The 22293-nt window shown below is 40.3% G+C and overlaps 1 protein-coding gene across 1 annotated transcript in view; it reads right to left on the reverse strand.

Annotated features, from left to right (window-relative positions):
* Positions 1-4321: 4321 nt before the first annotated feature.
* The window catches only part of LOC134578165 (galactoside alpha-(1,2)-fucosyltransferase 2-like), a 36952-nt gene continuing 18980 nt past the window's right edge, over positions 4322-22293 (reverse strand). Inside the window, exon 2 of the mRNA XM_063437171.1 lies at positions 4322-5378. Within this exon, the coding sequence (XP_063293241.1) occupies positions 4327-5378 (1052 nt within the window). The 3' untranslated portion in view covers positions 4322-4326. The remainder of the gene's footprint in view (positions 5379-22293) is intronic.

Genomic DNA, 22293 nt, shown 5'->3' on the forward strand with positions numbered 1-22293 from the left:
AGTGTTTAGTAGATACGGTCACAGTATAAGCAGTGTTTAGGAGATACGGTCACAGTATAAGCAGTGTTTAGGCGATACGGTCACAGTATAAGCAGTGTTTAGGAGATACGGTCACAGTATAAGCAGTGTATAGGAGATACGGTCACAGTATAAGCAGTGTTTAGGAGATACGGTCACAGTGTAAGCAGTGTTTAGGAGATACGGTCACAGTATAAGCAGTGTTTAGGAGATACGGTCACAGTATAAGCAGTGTATAGGAGATACGGTCACAGTATAAGCAGTGTTTAGGAGATACGGTCACAGTATAAGCAGTGTTTAGGAGATACGGTCACAGTATAAGCAGTGTATAGGAGATACGGTCACAGTATAAGCAGTGTTTAGGAGATACGGTCACAGTGTAAGCAGTGTTTAGGAGATACGGTCACAGTATAAGCAGTGTTTAGGAGATACGGTCACAGTATAAGCAGTGTATAGGAGATACGGTCACAGTATAAGCAGTGTTTAGGAGATACGGTCACAGTATAAGCAGTGTTTAGGAGATACGGTCACAGAATAAGCAGTGTATAGGAGATACGGTCACAGTATAAGCAGTGTTTAGGAGATACGGTCACAGTGTAAGCAGTGTTTAGGAGATACGGTCACAGTATAAGCAGTGTTTAGGAGATACGGTCACAGTGTAAGCAGTGTTTAGGAGATACGGTCACAGTATAAGCAGTGTTTAGGAGATACGGTCACAGTATAAGCAGTGTATAGGAGCAGGGCCGGCCTTAGGGGTGTGCGAGCTGTGCGGCCGCACAGGGTGCCATGTAGCAGGGGGCCCCGTGCGGCCGCACAGGGATTTAAAAAAAAAAAAAAAAAAAAATATTTTTTTTTTTTTTACATTTGCAGCGGGGGCGGAGCTTACTGTGCGGCGGGGGCGGAGCTAAAAGCGCCGGAAAACTGCTGCAGGGGAAGCAGGAAGGAGTCCCTGCTTCCCCACCAAACAGTCACCAGGAGCTGCACTGCCTCCACAATTAACTCCACAGGTAACTGTGTGATTGTCAGGTGAGTGTGACTCTCTGCCTGTGTGTATTATTGTCTGTGTGTGTATGACTGTCTGCCTCTGTGTGTGTGTATGACTCTCTGCCTGTGTGTATTACTGTCTGTGTGTATGACTGTCTGCCTCTGTGTGTCTGTGTGTATGACTGTCTGCCTCTGTGTGTCTGTGTGTATGACTGTCTGCCTCTGTGTGTCTGTGTGTATGACTGTCTGCCTGTGTGTGTGTATTACTGTCTGTGTGTATGACTGTCTGCCTCTGTGTGTCTGTGTGTATGACTGTCTGCCTGTGTGTGTGTATTACTGTCTGTGTGTGTGTGTATGACTATCTGCCTCTGTGTGTCTGTGTGTATGACTGTCTGCCTCTGTGTGTCTGTGTGTATGACTGTCTGCCTCTGTGTGTCTGTGTGTATGACTGTCTGCCTCTGTGTGTCTGTGTGTATGACTGTCTGCCTGTGTGTGTGTATTACTGTCTGTGTGTGTGTGTGTGTATTACTGTCTGTGTGTATGACTGTCTGCCTCTGTGTGTCTGTGTGTATGACTGTCTGCCTGTGTGTGTGTATTACTGTCTGTGTGTGTGTGTATGACTATCTGCCTCTGTGTGTCTGTGTGTATGACTGTCTGCCTCTGTGTGTCTGTGTGTATGACTGTCTGCCTCTGTGTGTCTGTGTGTATGACTGTCTGCCTCTGTGTGTCTGTGTGTATGACTGTCTGCCTGTGTGTGTGTATTACTGTCTGTGTGTGTGTGTGTGTGTGTGTGTGTATTACTGTCTGTGTGTATGACTGTCTGCCTCTGTGTGTCTGTGTGTATGACTGTCTGCCTGTGTGTGTGTATTACTGTCTGTGTGTGTGTGTGTGTATTACTGTCTGTGTGTATGACTGTCTGCCTCTGTGTGTCTGTGTGTATGACTGTCTGCCTCTGTGTGTCTGTGTGTATGACTGTCTGCCTCTGTGTGTGTGTATTACTGTCTGTGTGTGTATGACTATCTGCCTCTGTGTGTCTGTGTGTATGACTGTCTGCCTCTGTGTGTATGACTGTCTGCCTCTGTGTGTATGACTGTCTGCCTCTGTGTGTGTATTACTGTCTGTGTGTGTGTGTATGACTGTCTGCCTGTGTGTGTGTGTATTACTGTCTGTGTGTGTGTATGACTGTCTGCCTCTGTGTGTCTGTGTGTATGACTGTCTGCCTCTGTGTATTACTGCCTCTGTGTGTCTGTGTGTATGACTGTCTGCCTCTGTGTGTGTATTACTGCCTCTGTGTGTGTGTGTGTGTATGACTGTCTGCCTCTGTGTGTGTCTGTGTGTATGACTGTGTGTGTCTGTGTGTATTACTGTCTGCCTCTGTGTGTATTACTGTCTGTGTCTGTGTGTATGACTGACTGTCTGCCTGTGTGTGTCTGTGTGTGTGTGTATATGACTGTCTGCCACTGTGTGTATTACTGTCTGCCTCTGTGTGTGTGTCTGTGTGTATGACTGTCTGCCTCTGTGTGTATGACTATCTGCATGTGTGTGTCTGTGTGTGTGTATGACTGTCTGCCACTGTGTGTCTGTGTGTATTACTGTCTGCCTCTGTGTGTGTGTCTGTGTGTATTACTGTCTGCCTCTGTGTGTGTGATTGTGTGTATGACTGCTTCTGTGTGTATGGCTGTCTGCCTCTGTGTGTATGGCTGTCTGCCTCTGTGTGTCTGTGTGTATTACTGTCTGTGTCTGTGTGTATGACTGACTGTCTGCCTGTGTGTGTCTGTGTGTGTTTGTGAGACTGTCTGCCTTTGTGTGTCTGTGTGTGTGTGTGTGTGGATGTCTTCCTGTGTGTGTGTGTGTGTTTTTTTGTGTAATCCTCCTTGAAGTGAACTACTGTGGAGAAATATAACAATTTTGTCTGTGAACTATTACACATTTTTTTATTGGGGAAATGCTACCCGGGAGAGTCACTGTAGGTGCTGAGATTAGAGCACTGTAGATAGTCCTTTTTGCTCCTTGTATTTTCCCCTTGAAGGTAAGTACCAGCAGCCTATTTTATTTCAAATTAAAGGGACACTATAGTCACCTGAACAACTTTAGCTTAGTGAAGCAGTTTTGGTGTATAGAACATGCCCCTGCAGCCTCACTGCTCAATCCTCTGCCATTTAAGAGTTAAATCCCTTTGTTTATGAACCCTAGTCACACCTCCCTGCATGTGACTTGCACAGCCTTCCATAAACACTTCCTGTAAAGAGAGCCCTATTTAGGCTTTCTTTATTGCAAGTTCTGTTTAATTAAGATTTTCTTATCCCCTGCTATGTTAATAGCTTGCTAGACCCTGCAAGATCCTCCTGTATGTGATTAAAGTTCAATTTAGAGATTGAGATACAATTATTTAAGGTAAATTACATCTGTTTGAAAGTGAAACCAGTTTGTTTTTCATGCAGGCTCTGTCAATCATAGCCAGGGGAGGTGTGGCTAGGGCTGCATAAACAGAAACAAAGTGATTTAACTCCTAAATGACAGTGAATTGAGCAGTGAAATTGCAGGGGAATGATCTATACACTAAAACTGCTTTATTTAGCTAAAGTAATTTAGTTGACTATAGTGTTCCTTCATTGATTAGGACAAAAAGGGACTTTATTGATTTTCTTCCCCACTTATAGAATTATATACCATTTTATTGTGATCAATGTAAATTATAACCAGTTAACAGAAAACAAGATCTTACGTTTTGGCACTACAACTAAATTTAAAGGAACACTACAAACCATAAGCAATACATGAATGAGCAGGCTTTTCGTAAACATTGCATATTATTTATTTTCATTTAATTTATTTTCTTCATAGAATTAAATGTGTTTATGGAGAAATTGGAAGGTTTTCTTCATTTTCTTTTAGCTACACAGAGCTAGTGGAAGTGACAGGCGTGCTGGGCTATATTGAGCCTGCATTCACTAATTCTCAATGAGCTGTACTATAGCTCATTAAGAAGCAATAGGAAGCTGATTGTGTGTTGGCAGCTCCAGCACAGAGGTTTTTCAATAAGAAGCCTCTGATTGATTAAAAGGACAGTAGATCTGCAGCTTTTGCACACTGTTTTTTTTCTCCATATTCCCCAAAATAAACATTACAATGTACCAATGTTCTTAATGCATGTTCCTTTAAATCTCAAAGATCTAGACTTGTCTCCTGAAAAAATACTTGTTTTTATACGTTATATAGATATTTATGAACAAACAAGGAACACAACATATTCATGTAGCTTCTAAAATGTCTTTCTGGGCCATAAATATATATATATATATTTTAAACTACTGTGATATCTTCTTATGAGTTGTCCTTTTTCAAAAGATGAGAGAGGTTTGCTGGAATCCCAATCCATTCAGGAAGATAAAAAGCTGCATTTATCACACGTCTGTAGGGACGGAAGTCAGTTAAAGAGAAATTTGCAAGGTAGACAGTCTCACCTCCTGTCATGTACCCAACCCAAAACCCAAATGTTCCTATAGTCATAATAGTGTGGTTGCAGTGTACCAGGAGGGCAAAGTCACGGGCAGGAGAACCTTCTATGCCATCTCCAGCAAAGTGGACATCCCCAAGGGAATTGTTTATATTCTCCTTGCACCAATCCATGCCATTACTGGCCACCACAAATATGGGGTTTTGATATTTATTTCTAAAATAGTCCATGGCTTTCTGGAAATATTCTTTATCACCGACAACCCCATCCTTAGTTTCCATAATCTTTACATAGTCTCCTCTGCGGACGTGCACCCCAATAAAGGTAACATTTTTCTTATTCCCTCGTACTTTAGCAAGATAAGCATAGCTCTCTTCTTTAATCCATTCATGAAAACTGAATTCTTTGAAAATCTCATCTCTTAAATAGTCATAAAAGTTCCAAGAGCAAGGATAACCAGTCAGTTTTACATACTCTCCCTGGATGTTTTTGTATTCTGGAGACATGAAATTACGTATTGTGTAATCTGTCCAATTAATACGATCAGCGACCTCTTGGTTAAGGACAGGCAGTTGAATTTTAAAGATTTTCGATAACTGCTCATGCATGTTTGGTAAGATGTAGGCTTGGTAACCGTTAAGTCTTGCAAGGCCATAGACCGTAGCATATTCCCCCATTAAATTCCCGAGGCGTCCAGCAACATTTACTGTCATCATACCTGTGTGAGGTGTTTTCTTGGCTATTAATGCCACTGTTTGTTCAAGTTGTGTATGTTCAATAGTTATGATGTTGCATTTGGTAATAGTTCTTGTGCCGTTATGGGAGATGTATAAAATACTCACAATAAAGATGATCAATGCAATATGTAAGACACTGAGAAGGTTTTTCCTTTTCCTGGGGGCAAGTGCTTCAAAAAAAACTACAAAAAAAGCAATAGATGAATGAGCTGGCTTTTTGTAAACCTTTGCATAATATTTATTTTCATTTATTTTGTTTATTCATAGAATTAAATGGTTAGCCCAAGCACCACACCCACTACAAGCTAGTGTGGTGGTTTTGGTGCCTGGAGTTCCCTGGAGCACACTCACACATTAAGTCAAACCAGTCAGTTTACACTTTTATTGAATAAACAAACTCTAAATTAGCACAAAGTTGACATGGGTAAAATGAAAGAACAAACGGGAGAGAACTGGAAGCCTGAAAGGAGCACTCAAAAGGAAAGGGGTTAACCCTTGGAGGAACTACCAAAGTAGTGTGAGAAGGAGAGAGGAGGTTGAGTGCCCTAATTTAATTAATACATAACCTTTAATATTACACTTAAAATAGATGTGGAAATCTCCACCATAAAGGTTAATAAACTTCTCAAATGCTATCTATTAGATATACCGGTGTTTCAAGGTAAAGCCCATTTCTATAGACAACAGAAAAGTATCAAAAAAATAATCAAAAAAATGAAAAGTTTCCCTGGTAGGGTGAATAAAAGAGGACCTGTTCAAAAGTTTTCAGTGTCCTCAATACAGAAATCTATTGCGCAAAAAACAATTTTTTGCCCAATTGAGAGATATAAGTAAGATTGTATGCTAGAACCTCCTAGATAACGGCAGCAATACAGTCACTTATTCATATTAACATATAGGCTAATATAGTGCACAAGCGCAGCTTCAATCTAAATGACTAGGTGATGGTGAAAGGCTGAGACCTCCTAAATGGAGATCGCTAATCTGCCCAGAGCTTAGTGTAACACCTAATCAACAATGTATCAATGCTAACTGTCAGGGTATTTATATCGGCAGACATTTTGTGCTATGATAGAAATACAAAGTGTATATTCTGAAGTCATTGCTAAACAGACCAGACTCCATTTTGTATCTTCAAGCTAACAAAGAGACACAAAATTTCTATCCTTTCTCTCAAACTGACTGCTTTGCCCAAGCTGAATGGAATGTGTATATAAACAAACCAAATAGATAAGACATTGAGAATGGGGGTAGACAGACTGTCTAATTGCAAATGGAATATAATAAATTCTATTCCCAGACTTAGGTGACAGAGGAGATTAAATAATTAAATTTTACTTTCGATATTGTACAACGTCCCATTATAGTTCAAGGTGAAACTTAGTTCACAAACTATCAATTTTAGGAATTATAGCAGAATTTGCAGACACATAGTCTGGACAAAACTGAGAAAGACCCTGTGATCTGACAGATAAAATAAGTTATTGGCTACATAAAGATAACGTAAATAACGTCAAAAATAGCCACCAGGAAAAGTTAACTCTTTCCTGGATAGGTATGTGTAGTGGAACAATGCTGCCATCTAGAGTCCAAATACGAGAATGATTACCTAGAAGGCAACCACACCCCACATTTGTGATTGGCTATCACTTAGAGGAATTTCCCCTTTAAAAAGTTAAGACAAGGGAGATTCGAAGATTCAAAGAAAGAGAGAGACATTACAACACTCTCGGGAGATTCAGAGAGATCCAGGCAGAATCGGGCGATCAGAGTAACCAAGAAACTCTTACACTCCATGCAGAGAAAGAGATCCATGACACTTAGCTACCTGAGGATATCTGATGAGAAAATATCTACTTAACTGGTAAATATACAGGCATTTAATTAATTAATTTAAATTAATTAAAATTAATAGCATGATATATGACTGGATAAATCGTGATTAGATTTCATATTTAGAAATCTTAATTATTAAAGAATATATATATGGTTATAGCACCCCATCTGCAGCTGGGAGTAATATAGCCATTAATGTATTTGTGTGATTAATATCACGTTAGCATATCATGACCATTTATCCAGCTGTATTGATTGGCTCTAAAATGAGATAAATTATCTGTTTAGACAAATTAATAAAATATCAGCTAATATAACATAGTAGATTTCTCTCATTGGATAAAATCAGGGAAATGGTTGACGACTGGTTAAATGTTATTTATTTAAATTACATAGGAGTAGATCTTAACTACTTAGGAGGTCTAGCCAGCATTGAAAGGGTTACTCTGCCAGCAGAAAGTCTTTATGGCTTTATTGCCTTACACTACACACTGAAGAATTCTCTGTCTCCCAGTGAAACTTCACATTCTTTGTCTCTGTGAAGCCCATCGTAAATCTTATCTTGACAGCTTGTAGATTCTATGCTGTACTAACCAGGAAGTAAACTGCCACTATTGTATTGCATATTGTTTTATACTGAATATTCATTGATTATTGCCATATTGTTATATTCGAATGCCATTGATTATTATCATGCATGTTACTCATCATTATTATTTAAATTGTTAAGAAATAAATATCTATTTTTATAACAATTTGTGATTTTTAATTACCGGTATATGGTTATACATTTCACTTATAACGATAACGATTAGGGATCTGAGAATTGAAATCGTGGGCAATTCTCTCTGTTTACAATTATTATCCCATAAATATCCCCACAAATTGGAGGCACCGCTGCTGAGATCGTTTAAGTTGAAATTATATTCCATATACAATAATAATATTTGTGTAATTCATGCAAAATTAATCTTAATATAGAAAAGAGTTTTGTATTGAGATTAAATCACTGTATAAAATATGGCCAGCGGCAGCGATACATCTGTAACAGATAATTGTGAAATAATTGAAGACCTAAGAAAAAATGCTCTAATCAATATTCATAAACATATGAAAAATGATTTAAGCTATGATGTTTGGTTAAAAAGTATTGAATGGGATGCTAAATGCACGATGATAACTGATGAACACGTACTAAGAAACCTTAAAGTAATTGCTGAACAAAAGAACATAGAGAAAAAGATGGGGTACATAATACACTCCTGGCCTTTCTTTATGACAGCACTTCTTAACCCCTTAAGGACACATGACGTGCCTGACATGTCATGATTCCCTTTTATTCCAGAAGTTTGGTCCTTAAGGGGTTAAGGCGTTAGATGAAAACAAGGTATTGAATACCAAACTGGACACGTACAGTGAACAATTTGGCATTCAAGATGGGAAACTCCAAGATTTACTTGCTGAGCATAAAACTCGCCAGGCTGATCATGAAAAAGAAATGACAGCCTTGATGGATAAATATGCACAGGAAATAAATCAGCTCAAAATGCAAGTGGATAAATATGAAAAGGAAAGCCAGGAATCAGGCAGTGAGGTTGATAGCCATCATTCTGTTCCAAAAAGTTGCACAAAAATGAAAGAAAAGACTATCTATAAATCCCCTCCTTGTCGTGATTTTCCCACACCAGACCAGGTTTTCATAAAACAGTCTGTAAGGAATGAGGTGAGTAATTCAGGAATATCACCTGTGAAACAGAATTCTCCATCTCCTGGCATTGCCAAACAACCTTGGCAATCTTGGGCAGAAGGGTTTGAAAAAGCTGTCTTGGCCAAACTTGAGAGGGAGAGTCCAGTTCAAGGTGATAGGAATGAAAACAGACATGGTTCTGTACACTGGCAGGATTCTGATGCTGATCAGAATTGTGACCGTGAACAAGAAGCTCAGAGTGATGGGAGTGAAAGTGATTGCACTGTCCACTCTGAAGGCCATGTGACTGATATGCCATCTGCACTTTTGTACGGATCTAATTCCTCTTCAGCAGACAGATCGCATAGACGTTTACCACATCGCAGGGAAACAAACAGAAACAGAAGTCGCAAATTAACGACGCCTGTTTATGAATCGCCAAAGGTTGTTAAGTTCCTTAGAGAGACTGTCCCACAATTTTCTAGAGGTTCAGGAAACATATCTGAACATCTGGAAAATTATGATAGAGCAATGAATTCATTGGGCATGTATGATGACATTCAAAAGAAATGGTTCATTACATGGACCTTTGATTCAATGTGCCGTGTTTATCTAGAGAGTCTTCAAGCTATGCAGTTAATGTCCTGGTCCAAGATGAAATATGAAATAATCATGGAATATGGTAAGTATAAAACCGTTGCTTCTGCAAAGAAGGCGCTTTATAACTTAAAGTGCCGTCCAGATCAAAGCCCCAGAGAATTTTTAGTAATTCTTAAAAATGCATACTCCGTGGCCCAAAGAAAACCCAGGTATGAAAGCACAGACTTCAAAGATCTGTATTTTCATGCCATGCCAGTAAACATACAAATGAATCTCGCAAGAGATTATGACTGTAAGCTACCATTAGAATGGCTAGTCAGTCAGTGCATGAAGTTGTATACCATACACCACGCACATGACGAAAATCAGCCAAAGGTTAAGAAACCTGGTGATAAAATGGTGTCAGAGACTAAAATTCAGTTAGGTTTAGAAACCCAACAGAAAAAGAGGACCTATTCTGAGGTTTTGAAAACACCAAAGCCTCAGAAACAGGAAAACGCCAGAAGCAATTCTGCAAACTCCTCTGACAATAACTCTGAAAAATCCAATGCCAATGGGAATAAACGCCCCTGGGTTAATAAAAACCAAGGCAATTCCCAATGGAGAAGGAATCCTCAGGGAAATAGGAGATATGGAAACAGAAACAACCAATCTGCTTCCAATAACTCCCAACAGTCTCAGCCATCCCAGCCAAATTCTAATGGGCAAAGACAAAACGGCAATGGGGGAAATAATTTGCGTCGTCAGGTTGGTCAATTGACAGACCAGATGGGCAAATTAATGGAGCAAATAACAAAGATTAACAAAGTCTTTGCTATCAATCCTTTTTTAGGAGCAGCTCAAATTGCAGAGACACCTGTTCAATTGCAACAGCAACAACAAGTGCCGCAGCAAATATAGCTACAGTGACTAAACAGGCTAGGTTGTCGTAGATGTAATACCTAACCCTGTTTCCTTTCCAGATACTAACAGTCAAATAAACGATAGTTGTGTTAGGAAACCTATTGCCAATCCCGTCACTTCACTTCCGGATGAAGGAGGCGCAACGTGTTCCTCTGTTTTTTCATTTCAGCCAAAGGCTAAAATAGCCCCAGCAACCACTAGTTTCCAGGATCCAGCCCTGAAAGGGTTAACTGATGAGATGCCGACCACTAGTTCCTGCTTGACAGTTCAAGATATTCCTACAAAGGATGGGCCTGTGGGTAAGACTGAGCATTCCTCAGTACAGGTAGAAACTACTGCTGTGACCGGTAATGTATGGAAAACAAGTAATATGTTGACACATTCTAAATTCTTAGGTGAATTAGAAGAACATGAAGGAAGGTACTACATGTCTGTAGAAATACAGGATTCGCTACCCCAACCTTTCAAAGGGTTAATAGATACTGGTTCACAAGCCACGATCTTATCCAATACCTACTTCCAGCAGGTAATGGACTTAGCAACGGATAAGCCGAAGCTAAGAAATTTCCCCAATGCTTTGTTGAGTGTTGGAGGAAATGCACTTCATGTTATTGGCAATACCTGGTTAAAGTTTAAAATAGGTAACAAAACCTTTAGACACCCGGTGATAGTGGTAGATCTCCCCTATAACTGACTAATTCTGGGTATAGATATACTCAGAAGACTTAACACAATTATTGACTGTGTGAATGGAATTGTATGGTCACAAGCTAAGGTTCCTATAACCTATGAGAAATCACATATACAATCTGATCGTAACTGCCATGTAATAGAAGAAAGACCTGACTCGATAGAGGTACATTTTAGGAATAGTCAGTCACCTGACGTGACTATCCTGCAGGTGAATGATGCAATCGCACCTGTAGATGAGCATTCTGTAAGAATTGCTCCAGAGAGGATCCAGAATGTCTCTCTGGAAGGTGATGTTTTAACCATTTCTCTCCACAGGGACTATGTTGAATCTGTAGATCTGGCAGGTCATGCTCAATTCCTTGCCAGAATTGAAAGGGTTAATAACAACTTATTCTTTCCTATTCAGATAAATGACTTAGGAAGAAGTAGGAATGCAAAGCTGGTCTTACAGAGTGAGAACAGCTATATTAGCAGAAGTCTGTTAAAACAGATCGCTAATCCTAAAATGATCAGGTACGCTTCCCCACATGACAGGTGGATCCAGAACCTGGATGGCGAATCAGAGAGTCACAATGTGATAGCAAAATGTTTACTATCTATCTCCATCGGAAATAAGACAGTTAAACATTTATTCCTAGTGATAGACAAACCTCGCTATCAGGTTTACATTGGCAATGATGTCATACATCGCTTTGCCATACACCTTGATCTGATTAATTCCAACTTGTGGACAAGGTTAAAAGGTAATCCTTGTGGATACCTACACGAGGAAAACGCCCTGAAATCAGGACAAATACTAACTTATGCGGTAAGTATCCAAATACCTGATGACATAACCATTCCACAAGGGACAAGTAATTTTCTTTTACCCCTACAGGTCAAGGAGGGTCAGAGATTAGAAAACTCTGATGCCCTAATCTGTTTATCCAACAGGATACAACAATTAGGGATGGTGGTAACGCATACACCAATGGTAAGTATTGGTAAGAATTCCACCTATATAATGGTCAACAATGTTACACCCAATAGTGTTACTTTACCAAAAGGAACATTAGTAGGTCTAGCATTGGATGCTGGGTACTATACATTTGGTTTCCAAAACCAAATTATAGGCCTCATCCCTGAAGAATACTTAACTGAGGACGAAATTGTCGATCAAATATTCCATTCCTCCCCAGAAGGATTATTCACTATCCTATCTGTGTATCCCTTCAATGTCGAAGACGGCTCATGTAAAATCGAAGAAGCATCAATCACCTTCGATCATCCGCTCAATGAGCAGGAATCACAAGAGTATCGCGACCAAAGAGAAAAGGTAAGTCAACACCGAACTGACCTAACTTCTAGGCTTGAAGAAGCTTATGAGATAGGCCAGCCTGAAATCTTTCCAGGATTTCAGGAAAGGCTAGAAGAGCAAATATCTTTAGCTGACGGTTGCTCCAACGACGCTGAGCGGCAACAGCTAAAGGAAATCCTTATGGAATTCCAAGATATTTTTGCCAAAGATTCCTACGACTGTGGGTTAACTAACCTACACGTAGCCAGAATACAAACTGATCCAAATTTACCACCTGTATTTATCAAACAATATAGACTCCCATTAGCGTCATACGATGGTCTTAAAGACATCATTCAGAATCTAAAGGAGAGGGGCATTATACGTCCAGTGCACAGTTCGTATAATAATCCGATCTTGGGGATTCTGAAACCTAATGGACAATGGCGTTTATGTGCTGACTTACGACAGCTAAATAAACGCGTCTATATGTCTGGTTGGCCAGTGCCATACATAGACCAATGTTTGGTACAAATGCAGGGATCCAAAATATTCACTGCCATTGACTGTGCGCAGGGATATTGGACTGTACCAGTCCATAATGAAGACCAATACAAATTGGCCTTCACATTTGGAAAGCAGCAGTATACCTGGACCCGTATGCCTTTCGGTTACATAAACTCTGGTCATGAATTTGCTGTGTTCATGCATAAAGCTATGCCTGATGCACTCGAGAGAGGAACGTTATCATATGTCGACGATGTCTTGCTGAAAAGCACTTCCTTTGATAACCATATCATAGAGATTAGACATGTTCTCACTCAGTTAAGAGAGGCAGGGATTAAACTATCTTTACAAAAGGCGCAATGGTGTCGCACCCATGTCAATTTCCTCGGACATGAGGTAACCTCTGAAGGATTAAATCCCCAGAGGAAGAAGGTTGAAGCCGTACTAAAGGCTAAAACACCTTCAAACATCAGGGAATTAAGATCGTTCCTTGGTATGACTAACTACTCCCGTAAGTTTATAGATAACTATGCAGAAATAACGAAACCACTCTTACACCTGCTTAAAAAGGAAACTACCTGGAACTGGGGGAGCCTCAGGACCTAGCGGTAAGTGAACTGAGGAGGAAGCTCACTCAGGCACCCTGTTTAGCATACCCAGAGGGGGGTAAACCCTTCTATCTGGAGACAGGTTATACCGATTTAAGCATAAGTGCTGTTCTGTATCAGAAGCAGGACAGTTTAAACAAAGTTATTTCATATGCTAGCAAGACTTTGTCACCTGTTGAAGTTAAATTTAACACGTGTGAGAAGGCGTTATTGTCGACTGTCTGGGCACTACAAAATTTTCGTAGCTATATCCAAGGTGAAAAAATAATTGTAGAAACAGCTCACCAACCTCTACAGTATCTGCAGAGTGAAAGAATTAGAGACGGTAATCTCTCTAACAGTCGGATTACTGCATGGACTCTATCCTTACAGGGATGGCCGTTAGAAGTCCGTTATAAACATAATAAGAGAAGCCCAGTTGCCCAAGGTTTAGCAGAATTACATGACTGTACTGCTCCATCTCTGGATGATAATGACACCGGAGATGATTTCCTAGAAGAGCAATTGCTATCCCCTTATAAAGTTTATGACGAGGAATACTGTGGACCACTACCGTGGGTATACATTGATGGTTGTTCATATCACCACGTCGCTGGTGCTGAACGGAAGTTAGTTGCAGGTATCGGAATCGCCTGGATAGGTGATTATCCCAATGTATCTATAGGATACAGTATTGGTCCCAAAAGCAGTCATATAGCCGAACTCTGCGCAGTATATAAGACCATTCAAATGGCAATAGAATATAGTATCACAGAATTTGTTATCATAACTGATTCCAACTATGTTCGCAACAGTTTCGTTGAATATCTGCCTAGCTGGAAACGTAACCAAATGCTGAAAAGCAATAACAAACCTGTTAAACATGGGAAATTGTTTTGTAAAATTGATGAGTTGGTTAAGGAACTGTCACGGTAATATACCCCAACACGCAGGAATAGTCAAGACAGTCAAGAGACAAGAAACCAGGATTCGTCTTACCGGACCTTAGAATGGCCGGACTAGACGAGTACAAGAAAAGACAGAGTCCAGAACAAGCCGAGGTCAAGGGAACGGAGAGACAGCGTAAAGTAGAACAAGCCGAGGACTGGTACACAGAAGACAAACCAGCGGATAAACAAGCAAGGATAAAGAGAGAGCGGAGTCAGGAACAAAGCCAAGGTCAAGCACCAAAAAACCAACTGAACGATACAAGCACTAAAGGGAACTGGACAGAAACCACGATAGGGCAAGGTGCAAAGGAAACAGGTGAGTATAAATACCCTAATGTTCACTTTGATTGGCCCCTGTCATATCCACGCCCCCAAAACGTGAGTGTATGGGGAACGTGGCATGACAGGGGCCAATGGGAGACTGATTCTAATTTTGTCTCCCACTGTCCCTTTAAGAGCGCGCCCGAGATGCGCTTAGTGTCAGGCGGGTCACTGCTTCTCGCAGTCACTGCCCGCCCGACTGATCTCGTCGTTGGATGAGCCGCGCGCGGCTCGTGCAGGAGCAGGACCGCGCGCGGCGAGGAGAGAGGACCCCGGCCGGCCCCTGGAGAGGGTAAGTACTGCTACAGGAACATGGTTTAACCATATATTGGAAGAAAACCAAAGGCCATTCTAAAATAGAAGGTATTGACAAGGATGGTAATGATTTAGCCGATTCACTGGCAAAACAAGCGGCCATCAATGGTGAAACCCTAAACATTGATGATCTTATGGGTTCAATTCACGTTGAAGCCATAACTAGACGACAGGCTAGAGATAATGCCGACTTAAATGTCGTGCAATGGAGTCAAGAAGCTCCTAGTGAGGACCTGATTACCAGTCAGAAGAATGATCCTGTCATAGGTATTTTCTATAAACATATAGAAGACCCTACTGCCAATCCCATCACAGATGAGGATTGCAAAGATAATGAAGATTTACGAATCTTGATGAGATATAAAGTCCAATTTAGTATCATGGATGGGTTGCTGGTCAGAACATCTAAACATGGTATTCAACAATGGGTAGTCCCAACTGTATACCGAGGGTTAATGCTCCAACACGCACATGATGCACCTACATCTGGGCATCGTGGTGATAAGATCACATATGAGATATTGCGTGATTATGCATATTGGCCACACATGTTAAGAGATGTTAAGATATACTGTCAGGGATGCTTGATTTGTCCGCAATATCAACCCCATGGTCCAACCCATCGTGCACCACTTCAGAAGAGGGGGGTGTCATTACCCTGGTCTGATATTCAAATTGACTTCATAGGTCCTGTAACAAGATCTTCAAGAGGTAACAAATACATGTTAACCGTTACATGTATGTACACAAAGTGGATAGAATGTTTGCCTTGTAAAGAGAACACGAGTACCGTGTGCGCCACTTTGTTGATTAACCATGTCTTTTCCAGGTTCGGTCTGCCTCAAAGAATTGAGTCAGACAGAGGTAGTCATTTTACCAGTGAAGTAATGGCTAAGATGTGGAATATTCTAGGTGTTAAACGAAAGCTACATATTGCATACCGCGCTGCGTCTAGCGGGGGGGTAGAGCGATATAACCAGTCTATCGTTAATATTCTGAAGAAGTATGTTAAGGAGTCTGGTAAAGACTGGGACATTAAATTGCCCCTAGTTTTAATGGCAATTAGAGCTACACCTAGCACTGCTACCAAATTGTCACCTTTTGAATTGATGACAGGAAGAAAGATGGTTTTACCACAGCATTTACTATATCGTACTTCGGATCATAATTTGATCAATGCTGCCACTACACATCAGTATATCGAAGATTTGCGCAAGCATTTACAGCATGCGTTTGCTTTCGCCCAAAAGAATCTAGAGAAAGCAGCAACAGGGGTTAAAACCTATTACGATTTAAAAACCACGAAAAAGGAATATGAGATAACAGATCAAGTCTATCTGTATAATTTTGCGCGAAATCAAGTCAAGGAAAATAAATTTTTACCTTCTTGGAAAGGGCCATATGTCATCATTGACAAAATTTCCCCAGTAGCGTACAAAATAAAAATTCCTAAGGATGGTGATTTTATTGAAAAGTGGGTTCACATTAACCAGTTGCGTGCTTGTCATCCTAAATCTCAATTAAGGATTATAGGTGTGGATTCAGATGCAGAAGGGTGAACGACTAACCTGGATGAATGCTTGATTCACGTGGTATAGTATGATGTAAAATGTTGTGATGTGCCATGATCTCATGTACGTTCATGTCATTAACCATTTCCTTGCCATCCAATAACTACATTTTCTAAGCAGGTTACTAACTTGTTTAACTGCTATAGGCATATTGCTGAGGAGTCAGTAATAAATGTAGTGAGGGATGAAGTTATAAAAATAGAATTAGAGAGAATACATATGTTGATGAATCGTAATAATGCGTTGTCCTAGGCCAAGTGATGTCACACTGTTATAAGTTTGTATACTTAACAAACCTTGAATCTGTAGTAGATAAGTCTGAAACCAGTTCCTGATCCGTGACTGTCGAAAGATGTCCAAGAAGGATGTGGCGTGTTTCTGGATCGTACTGCTCCTGTGCCAAGAGCTACGGACCGACCCGATCGCAGAGATGGGACCATCCTCCGGCATCCTGATTCAAGAGACACCAGGGTTCATCTTGACAGAGAAGAGGATCCTTACCCGACGTGTGTTCGTCAGCTTGGACCCCAAGAATTCCATCGAGAAGGCGTACAACATTTCATCGATGCAGCTTCCTGAGTTACAGACTTGGTACCAGATGCACCTCCAAAGAGCACAGGACCGTGTGCGAAACATCTTGGAGCAAGCCCGGAAACCATTTGTATCCAGTTCTATTTCGATGAGCAACCGACCCAAAAGGTTCCTCACCGCTATAATTGTTGCATTAGTTTGTGCCACTGTTGGTGCAGTTGTCGCAACTGGAATGTCTGCAGCCAACTCTATTACTGTCCAAAAGCTGGATATGGAAATCTATGCGCTAAAGCAACACATTAACGATATTCATCAGGTGATAAAACAGCAAAGAACACTTCTCCAAGACGTGTTAACTATTGTGGAAGACACAGTTGTTACAACAAATTTGCATTCGGAGTTAATTGCCAAATCCACTGAGTTGCACCAAAGTCATGACTTATTTAAGCGTGAACTTCTATTTCTGCATGACCCAATATTGTTCCACACACTTGCTTTTCTCGACGAAGTGCAAACTGGAATGATCGAATTGGCAGGGGGATGCATACCTCTGTATTTTGTATCCAAGGATATTGTTCATGCGATGCTCGCCAATGTGGATGGAGAAACAATTGAGCCCATGCAATTAAATCTGGCCTTTGAGATGGGGAGCGCTATACCTCTCTTAATTGATCCGGAACGGATGGAGATTTGCTTTTTATTGGCCATACCATATGTAACTCCCAAAAACATTTTTCAAATTAAAACAATTTACAACGTTGGTACATGGAAGGACAATACCCATGTAAAAGTCCAAACCCCAGACGTTTTGGCTTTTCAACCGTGGATACCAGTTTGGTATTCAATACCCATTTTGAATGACTGTGAAAAATTCAAAGACAATAATTTCCAATGTGATGGAAAACCTTTTGTGTACGATTCTACCAATGCTTTGTGTGGAATCGAGTACCTTAAACATGGCTCTGAAACATGTCAAGTGACTATGTCAAAAACCGACAGTAATGCGTTAGTACATGCTATCTTAGTAAAAGATAAGTGGTTGGTAAGCACGTGTCTTAAAAACATGAGTGTTTTTCGCAGGGACCAGGTGACGAATAAAGTAATTGCCTTACCAGCACCTGTATCACTGATCAAGGTACCCCACGACTCTCGTATCACCATCGGTGACGTTACGCTATACCCAGTGTACACTGACATCCTCGAAAGTGCTATTGAGATGGTGGATCCCTTCCAGAATCTAGATATCCCTCTAGATCCTAATCTTAAGTTCTTGCTAGACCATAAGCCCAACCACACTATCCAAATGTCAATCAAGAAAGACAACATTTCTGTGGACACATTTAAATACTCTGAGTTAGATACTGACCTTATTGATCGTGTTGACTGGTTCATCCATGTTAAGATTGTTATTGGGTGTGTTATGATAATGATGTTATTATGGTTGATTGTACTAAGCATAAAGTTCAAAACACTTACAGGTACAAATATATACAAAAATGTTCATTCCACGCATGGACCTATGTCAGAAATGATATGATTGCACAATATGTCTTGTGACTTCTATAGTGCCTACTCATAAGCTAAATTAATTGGCTATGACAGGCACTAAGGGGGGTTATGTCAGGGTATTTATATCGGCAGACATTTTGTGCTATGATAGAAATACAAAGTGTATATTCTGAAGTCATTGCTAAACAGACCAGACTCCATTTTGTATCTTCAAGCTAACAAAGAGACACAAAATTTCTATCCTTTCTCTCAAACTGACTGCTTTGCCCAAGCTGAATGGAATGTGTATATAAACAAACCAAATAGATAAGACATTGAGAATGGGGGTAGACAGACTGTCTAATTGCAAATGGAATATAATAAATTCTATTCCCAGACTTAGGTGACAGAGGAGATTAAATAATTAAATTTTACTTTCGATATTGTACAACGTCCCATTATAGTTTAAGGTGAAACTTAGTTCACAAACTATCAATTTTAGGAATTATAGCAGAATTTGCAGACACATAGTCTGGATAAAACTGAGAAAGACCCTGTGATCTGACAGATAAAATAAGTTATTGGCTACATAAAGATAACGTAAATGACGTCAAAAATAGCCACCAGGAAAAGTTAACTCTTTCCTGGATAGGTATGTGTAGTGGAACAATGCTGCCATCTAGAGTCCAAATACGAGAATGATTACCTAGAAGGCAACCACACCCCACATTTGTGATTGGCTATCACTTAGAGGAATTTCCCCTTTAAAAAGTTAAGACAAGGGAGATTCGAAGATTCAAAGAAAGAGAGAGACATTACAACACTCTCGGGAGATTCAGAGAGATCCAGGCAGAATCGGGCGATCAGAGTAACCAAGAAACTCTTACACTCCATGCAGAGAAAGAGATCCATGACACTTAGCTACCTGAGGATATCTGATGAGAAAATATCTACTTAACTGGTAAATATACAGGCATTTAATTAATTAATTTAAATTAATTAAAATTAATAGCATGATATATGACTGGATAAATCGTGATTAGATTTCATATTTAGAAATCTTAATTATTAAAGAATATATATATGGTTATAGCACCCCATCTGCAGCTGGGAGTAATATAGCCATTAATGTATTTGTGTGATTAATATCACGTTAGCATATCATGACCATTTATCCAGCTGTATTGATTGGCTCTAAAATGAGATAAATTATCTGTTTAGACAAATTAATAAAATATCAGCTAATATAACATAGTAGATTTCTCTCATTGGATAAAATCAGGGAAATGGTTGACGACTGGTTAAATGTTATTTATTTAAATTACATAGGAGTAGATCTTAACTACTTAGGAGGTCTAGCCAGCATTGAAAGGGTTACTCTGCCAGCAGAAAGTCTTTATGGCTTTATTGCCTTATGCTACACACTGAAGAATTCTCTGTCTCCCAGTGAAACTTCACATTCTTTGTCTCTGTGAAGCCCATCGTAAATCTTATCTTGACAGCTTGTAGATTCTATGCTGTACTAACCAGGAAGTAAACTGCCACTATTGTATTGCATATTGTTTTATACTGAATATTCATTGATTATTGCCATATTGTTATATTCGAATTCCATTGATTATTATCATGCATGTTACTCATCATTATTATTTAAATTGTTAAGAAATAAATATCTATTTTTATAACAATTTGTGATTTTTAATTACCGGTATATGGTTATACATTTCACTTATAACGATAACGATTAGGGATCTGAGAATTGAAATCGTGGGCGATTCTCTCTGTTTACAATTATTATCCCATAAATATCCCCACATAACATAGTAAGTAATAGGCAGCCTTGGATGGTGCCTAGTGAGAGCCTTATATGTAAATATATGACGGGGTTCCGTCACAATCAACAGTAAACCCCAACAAAGAACATTATTTGTACATGAATAGATAAAAGACTAACAGCTAAATAGGAAGGACGTGTATGTGGCGGAACCCACCCCGCCACTGAGCATTGGAGGGGCCTGGCTGCCTGCCTCTTACCGGCTGACTATGGCCCCTGGAAAACTGGTACACTTAAAGATTTATATTTGGGCATATTGTACTTTATCTTGCTGCTACTGGCCCTTTTAACAGCATCTATGGACACATTGGGACTTTTGGGACTACTGTCCCTTTAAGACTGTGAAGCATATTCTAGTGTACAGCCTGTAATATTATATATGTATTTATATATGTGTTAAGTTTAACCTGGGTGATTTGTATGCAGCATTCTTCTGATTGTTCGGTAGAATCACTCCATTCATTATATTGAGTGAAACTACCGAACAACCAGACCACCCAGGAATGAGTGTGCCTCCAATTACCGTTTGCAACAATGTTGCAAACGGGTAATTGGCAATCAGTGCAGTGTGGTCTGTGTCCTCTGGGTGGCCGCCATTCGGGAGCCGAACACGTGGCGGCGGCCATCTTAAATGACCGAACAGCGGTGTTTTGCCGTAGAGCGTCTGGAACTAAAATCGGACACTCGACTAGGCAAACACCGCTGAGACCTCCAGACTTCCAGGATTTCGTGGGGAAACTACCGAACGGCCCGCCGTTCGGTAGAAAGAAACTCACGAATTAGGGGATTCATGCAAATCCCCCTTAGTCTCTATAACACCAGCAATTCGTCTGTTTCATTCCCTTGTTTGTGACCGACCGCAGGGCCAAAATGCATGGAACTGTTTTCGGATACTTTACCCATGCGGTCGGTCAAATCTTTGGAAACCCATATCTGCCGAACCATTCATCCGAATGACTTGAATTTTGAGTATGTTGTTCCCCTGAATAAGGGCTATCCAGCGATGCTGGATTTAAAGGTGTACCCCCTGTTTTTGGGGTACATCCAGGAATTGGGGAAAAGTGTGTACTGTATAATTGGATTAAGTGTTAATCTAAGGGGAGGAAATGTGTGGGAGGTACATCCATGTGATTGGTCAATTTCATCCTCCCCCTGGGAGTGTCCTGTATGTACCTGTTTGTGAATAAAAGCCAGGCTGGATGAGCCAGTCCAGAGTTCCTGCTTAACCCTCAAAGTGAAGTGTCGTCTCATTATTGGGGGAAGGATTCGTTGTATGCTGTTCCAGTTTGACTGCTAGGAGTGCAAGCCTATTCGTATGGTTCCTATTAAATGGTCTACAGCATTCATATGCTTGGGAGAATTTAAAGGTTTCTCGGATTCGGTGATTGTGGTGTCTGCCAGAGTGCTTGGAGTCCTCAGGAAGCACTAGGAGCATCCATTAACGGAGGTACTCAGTCGGGGTGCCAGGTGATCCGTTACAAGTTTGGCTTATTCTTCAATATTCAATAGAAGGATTTTCTCCCTTCCACACGTCTCTGAGGCCAGGTCCAGGATCTTTTTAAGGATAACTGTGAATCAAATCAACTATAAGGAGGGGGACTGGTTGGATATAAGTTACCCCAAGGAGCAAAGTGATATTAGCACACTTAGATTGTATTTTATTTTTGCAAGTGCCTGTCCATTGTTTTTATGCATTATATTTTGGATTAAAAGGACACTATAGTCACCAGAACAATTACAGCCTATGGAGAGAAAAGGGGCAGTTAGTGCTGTGCGTTAAGGGGCAACGTCAACTGTATTACAGCATTGCCCGCCCCCCCTTCCCAATGGTGGCCCTGCTTGTAGGAGTAATTAACCATTCTAGATGTTCTGCAGGTGTTACTGGGTCTTTTAAATTACTTGCTATTCAGGAAGAAGCCTTGATATCAAATGGAAGTTAGTAATTTTCAATTTACTCAAATTATAGTAAATTGTGACTTTTTTTGCACAACAATCTGC

This window comes from Pelobates fuscus, chromosome 11 (genome assembly GCF_036172605.1).
Source record: "Pelobates fuscus isolate aPelFus1 chromosome 11, aPelFus1.pri, whole genome shotgun sequence".
Lineage (NCBI taxonomy): Eukaryota > Metazoa > Chordata > Amphibia > Anura > Pelobatidae > Pelobates > Pelobates fuscus.